The 6,399-nt window shown below is 46.1% G+C and overlaps 1 gene segment (V, D, J or C); it reads left to right on the top strand.

Annotated features, from left to right (window-relative positions):
• The first annotated feature begins 984 nt into the window (after positions 1-984).
• LOC147118449 (Ig heavy chain C region-like) lies at positions 985-5,732 on the top strand. The segment is given in 5 exon segments: positions 985-1,195; positions 2,004-2,350; positions 4,285-4,387; positions 4,495-4,803; positions 5,320-5,732. Coding segments are annotated over 5 exon segments (1,362 nt in total).
• Positions 5,733-6,399: the final 667 nt, after the last annotated feature.

Here is a 6,399-nt window from a genome sequence, read left to right on the forward strand (position 1 = left end):
CTATAGATTTAAAATGTTGAAGGATTGCCAATATTAGATATCGGAAGAAACCTGTCCCGGTGTTTAGATTGTGTTCGGTACAAACAGCAACAAGAAGTGGCTGTAACGACCCAGAAAGCAGCGCCTGTTCTCACTGGTGGGAGGTCGGAAGGTACTTTGGTAAATGGAATGGAGCCTTTAAAGAGAATCTTCAATAAACCGGATTTAGGAACCGTATTGAAAGCGGATTATTAATTGAGTGGGAAGGAGGAGGAAACTCAGGAGACATCCACTCAATAGAATGGGATATAGCACAAATCACATTACATCGGTCTTCCTCAAATACTGAGAAGGAAAGAAATAGATTCGAATCAATCCCGATTTATCTACAGCTTGAAACTTAGAAACTAGGCAGTGGAAATGTTCTCTGTTGAATTCTGTGTTCATCAAGTTTTGAGTTGTTGCTCTAATTTTATAAGCACAGATTACACTGTTACTTTTGAAGTGTCGTCACTGTTGTTTTGTATGGAAGCGCAGAACTCAATTGGCACAGAGCAAATTTCCAAAAACTGCAATGAAATAAATGACCAGAAGTGGCGTTGATTGAGAAATAAATGCTGGTGGAAATAGCAGGAAAACGTCTCTGCTCTTCTATTTTCTGAGCCACTGAAAGATAATTTATCATGGTGACGTGCGCAGGTTCTTATTTAATAGAGCTCAGGGACAGGGAGATATATTCCTGACTAGGGGATCGACAGGTGCTTATGATGGAACTGACAGAAGCTCAAATGTCAATGTAGGTTTTGATCGGAAAATGATGGAATGAGCTTATCGTGTAGTCAAGTTCGAGTTCTTTGGTTATGTTATAATCACGAATTACAGAGTCTAACTTGTTCAATGGGACATTCTTTCCTAGCGACACAGTCTCCTCCCACCCTCTACGCCCTGCTCTCCTCCTGTGAACAACCCAACACCGACGGTCCCGTCACGTACGGCTGTTTGGCGATGGACTACTTCCCGGAACTCACCAGCCTTTCCTGGAGGAAAGATAAAGAGCCAATCACCACTGGACTGAAGACCTACCCATCAGTGTTCAACAAGAAGGGAACCTACACCCTGAGCAGCCAGTTAACCATCACCGAGTCAGAGGTGGGGAGCAGCATAATCTACTGCCAGGTTCGACAAAGTGGGTCGGACTGGAGCGTCGAAATGCCAGGTTAGTGTTGTGGGATAGAGGGGTAAAACTGTGATAAGGTGAGGCGTTATGCTCAACTTTTACAGAAACTTGGTTAGTTCACACTTGGAGTATTGTGGACAGTTTTGGTCTCCATATCACACGTAGAATACTGTGCACACTTCTGGTCTCCATATCACACTTATTGTACATTGCAGAGTTCCAGTCTCCATATTATACTTAGTGTACTGTGCACAGTTCTGTTCTCCATACCACACTTGGAGTACTGAGCACAGTTCTGGTCTCCATATCACATTTACAATGCTGTGCCCAGTTCTGGTCTCCACATCATACTTAGTGTATTGTGCACAGTTCTGGTCTCCATATCACACTTAGAGTGCTGTGCACAGTTCTGGTCTCCATATCACCGTTACAATGCTGTGCACAATTATGGTCTCCACATCAAACTTAGTGTATTGTGCACAGTTCTGGTCTCCATATCACACTTAATGTATTGTGCTGAGTTCTGGTATCCATATCACAATTAATGTACTGTGCACAGTTCTGGTCTCCATATCACACTTAGACTACTGTGCACAGCTCTGGTCTCCATATCACAGTTACTGTATTGTGCCGAGTTCCGGTCTCCGTATCACACTTAGATTACTGTGCACAGTTCTGGTCTCCATAGCAGACTTCCTGTACGGTGTAGAGTTCTGATCTCCATATCGCTCTTTGAATACTGTGCACAGTTCTGCTCTCTGGAAGTGCCAGGTTAGTGTGAGCCTAACAGTAAAGGACCTGTTAAAATATAGGGACACTTTGCATTTCTTAATAATTTATTTTATAGGGAATGTCATTAACATGTGTTCTTTTGAAGGTTGGAAACGGGACATCGTCCCTCCAACTGTGATCCTCACCCTGAGTTCCAACGAAGAAATCATCAGCAGCAGGTCTGCAACCGCCGTGTGTTCAATCATCGATTTCCGTCCAAAGTCAGTGACCGTGAATTGGCTGAAGAATGGAGAACCCATGGATTCGGGCTTCGTCACCTCTCCCGTCTTTGAAGTCAACGGAAACTTCTCGGCGACCAGTCGGCTGACATTCCCCGCCGGGGACTGGTTCGCCGGATCGGTCTATACCTGCCGGTCACTCATGAAGAAATCCCCCAAAGCCGAAACATCTCCAGATCTCAGGGTAAGAGACACAACCCCGAGAAGTCCCAGATCATTCTGAGCGCTGATCTCAGTCAGGACTTTTATTGGAATTAGTAAAAAGCACAAAGCTGTTTCTAATTTCCAATCACACAGTTTGAGTTTCCTTCCGATGTCAGTGCTGACTCAGGGTTCCTCACGGTTCAGGATTCCAGCACTTCGACAAAGGTTTCCCTCAGCTGTGATGTCAGACAGTGAGTGAGGTGTCCTTAGTCTCAGGTTTACCCCGAGGAAGCTCTATTTCTAATTTACAATCATGCTGTTTGAGTTTTCTTCCTATATAAAATAAAAGAAAGAAATGCCTTTACATAGCGCCTTTCCCGACCTCCAGACGTCCCAAAACGCGTTACCGCTAAGGAAGTACTTCCTGAAATATGGTCACTGTTGTAATGTAGAAATCACGGCGACCAATTTGCAGACAGTAAAGTCCCATAAACAGCAATGTGAAAATATCCAGATAATCCTGTTGTTCAGTGATGTTTGTTAAAGGAGAAATATTGGCCAGGAGACTTGGGAGATCTGCCCTGCTCTTCCTCGAAATAGTGCCATAGGATCTTTTACCTCCAACTGAGAGAGCATACGGGGATTCGGTTTAACCTCTCATGCGAAACATGGCACATCCGACAGTGCAGCGCTCCCTCAGTGCTGCACTGGGAGCGTCAATTTCAATTTTGTGTTCAAATATTTGGAGTGAGACTTGAACCCACGATCTTCTGAATCAGGATTCCTCACGGTTCAGGATTCCATAACCTCGTCAAAGAAGGTTTCCCTCTGCTCTGAAGTCAGAGAGCACATGAGGTGTCCTTGGTCTCAGGTTTATCCTCAGTTGGCTGACCATATTCGGAGCGGCAGTAGGTGTCTGGAACCCTTCTCTGGTAACTGTCCAGGGACCCACTGCTAGAAAGGCCAGTTACCCTAATTAGAGAACTGCGTTCAATTCTGGGCACCGCACATCAGGGAGGATACATTGGCCTTGGAGGGGCTGCAGTGCAGATTTAATAGAATGATACCGGGGATAAAAGTGTTGAATAATGAGGAGAGGCTGCATATTCCTTTGATTATACAAGATTAAGAGGTGATCTAATTGAAGTGTTCAGTTGATAAATGGAATTGATAGGGGAGATAGAGAGAAACTATTTCCTCTGGTGCGGGAGTCCAGAACAAGGGGCATAACATTTAAATTAGAACCGAGCCATTCAGGTGTGATGTCAGGAAGCACCTCTTCACACAAAGGACAGTGGAAATCTGGAACTCTCCCCCCAAAAAATCTGTTGAGGCTGAGAGCCAATTGAAAATGTCAAAACTGAGATTAACGGATGTTTATTAGGCAAGGGTATCAAGGGTTTCAGAAACAAGGCAGGTAGATGGTGTTGAGGTGTAGATCAGCCATGATCGCATTGAATGGTGGAACAGGCTGAATGGCCTACTCGTGTCCCTCTGTTGCTATTACGGCCCTGCGGTCATATTTCCTTCTGACTCTCTCACCAGACATGAGAAATGCTCACTAATGACAGAAATGAACAAATTACTTCACATCGGCATTACAGATTACTCACCACCACAAAGACCCTTTGGAACTCCCGACCTTTCACTTCTCCTCTGACGGGGGCTGCAACTGGTTCCTGCACATTTTCATCACCCCAAAAATCGCAGCAACACACCAGAAAACTAACTTTGCTTCCTGTTGCACCTAAAATCCTGGGTTTCATTTGACACTCGGATTGAACCAGTGTAATTTCGTGCAGAGCTCTTGACCCTGGGGGCGGAGCCATTATAATGAGTGGGAATGCGTTCGGGCACAAAGATCTAAAGATGGGCGTAAAGGAGCAAGAGATTTCGGGAAGAGCGCTATTAACTGCCCAATAAAATTGCGGCCTAATTTATTCAATGTTTTTACGCCGGTTATTTGCTTCACAGGTTGCTCTGGGAGCAAATACACAGGAAATGTTAAAGAGCCTCCAGGAATCATCGCCAATTCGTTGTCCTTCCAATAACGATAGTGTTTATGCAACAGCGAGAGGTTGATACCTCAGATGTGATTTAGTCTCCCTGAGAGAGTGAAGGCTGAATACTGGTGTCCTGATTCTGAAGATGAAGCTTTGCTTGACTTTCATTTCTGCTTCACAGATGAGAGCCAATGCAACGATCCAGAAATCACTCTTCCCCAACCGTCACTAGAACAGGTCTTACTGGAGGCGACGGTGACCTTAACCTGCGTCGTGTCTAATGCTCCTTATGGAGTCAACGTGTCCTGGACCCGAGAAAAGAAGACGTTGAAATCAGAGGTTGCCGTCCAACACGGAGAGGCTCCCAACAGCGTGATCAGCAACTTAAACATCTCGACACAAGACTGGCTGAGAGGGGATGAGGTCACCTGCGTGGTGAGCCATCAGGATATGCCGACTCCTATAAGAGAGTCCATCCACAAGGAAAAAGGTGAGCGGTGAGATTGTAGCAATTTGTGAGACTCTGTGACTATTTCCGGTGCTTGTGCACGGGCCAATTCGTTCTATTCAGTGTTTTAATGGACTGCTCTGATAATTCAATGGGGAATTCCACTGACTAAACCCTCTGGGACCAGAGATGATGCATTTAAAGGGAAGCTGGTAAGTACATGAGGGAAAAGGGATAGAATGATCTGTTATTAGTGTTAGATGAAGTAAGGTGGGAGGAGGCTCGTGTGGAGCATAAACAGCGGCATTGACGAGCTGGGCCGAATGGTTTGTTTCTGTGATGTAAATTCTATATAATTTTCTAATCCAACTCTTCAAGCTCCCAGAGGGAAGGATTACTTTCCCCTCTGCTCCGGGCTGGAAAACCGGACAAGACACACAGGGGGAAAGGGAATCCTTTAACATTCAGCGCAAAGCACATTTCTCTCACATCTAACCGCCGGTTTCACTGTCTCTGGAATTCTCCAGTTTATTGACATTTATTGTGATTGTTCTGCAGCTAAAGATCCGCGGGAACCGTCCGTGTCTGTCCTCCTGCCCCCGGCAGAAGAAGTCTCCGCTCAGAGGTTCGTCACTCTCACCTGCTTAGTGAGAGGTTTCTCCCCCCGAGAGATCTTCGTCAAGTGGACCGTCAATGACAAGCCGGTGAATTCCGGCAACTACAAGAACACCGAGGTGATGGCGGAGAACGGCAGCAGTTCCTTCTTCACGTACAGCCTGTTACCCATTGCAGCGGAGGAGTGGGCCAGCGGCGCTTCTTACTCCTGTGTGGTGGGACATGAAGCGATCCCCCTGAAGATCATCAACAGAACGGTTAATAAATCCAGCGGTAAACCCAGTTTTGTCAACATTTCCCTGGTTCTGATGGACACCGTCAATTCTTGTCAATGAGAATCTCTCGATTGCATTTCAGTTCTTAAATAAAAACCAATAAAGGCCTTTTCTTCCAATCGTCAGTTCCACACAGCCGCTCAATTAATTTTATTTTCCATTTTTGCGAAGGGGAGGGCTGTTTGTCTGAAGCAGGATATGTGCCGGTCTCGGGACCAAGGAATGTACAGCCAGCGCTCCCAGCTGAGATACAGCACGGGTTAGAGACAGAGTGAAGCTCTTTCATGACAGGATTCCTCAAAGTAATATGATCAACTTTCTTCCCGCTGGGGGGAATCTGAAAAGTTCCCATTTCCGAAAAACAAACGCAGCACATTTAGATCTCGGTGTCCCTGTTTCTCGTGTTGTCCATCCCTTCAGAAGTGGGGCCAGTTTTATTTTGCAGCATCGCATCCTCTAGGATGTGAAATGAGGTCCACACACGAACCTGCCACTCCCCCACCAGAGAGAGGGGAAAGGGCAATTGTTAACCCAGTGTACCTCCCACTCCCCACCAGAGAGAGGGGAAAGGGCAATTGTAAACCCAGTGTACCTCCCACTCCCCACCAGAGAGAGGGGAAAGGGCAATTGTTAACCCAGTGTACCTCCCACTCCCCACCAGAGAGAGGGGAAAGGGCAATTGTAAACCCAGTGTACCTCCCACTCCCCACCAGAGAGAGGGGAAAGGGCAATTGTTAACCCATTGTAC

The sequence above is a fragment of the Somniosus microcephalus genome, chromosome 4, assembly GCF_052327205.1.
Source record: "Somniosus microcephalus isolate GS21.2 chromosome 4, FLI_Smic_1.0, whole genome shotgun sequence".
Taxonomy (NCBI): Eukaryota; Metazoa; Chordata; class Chondrichthyes; order Squaliformes; family Somniosidae; genus Somniosus; species Somniosus microcephalus.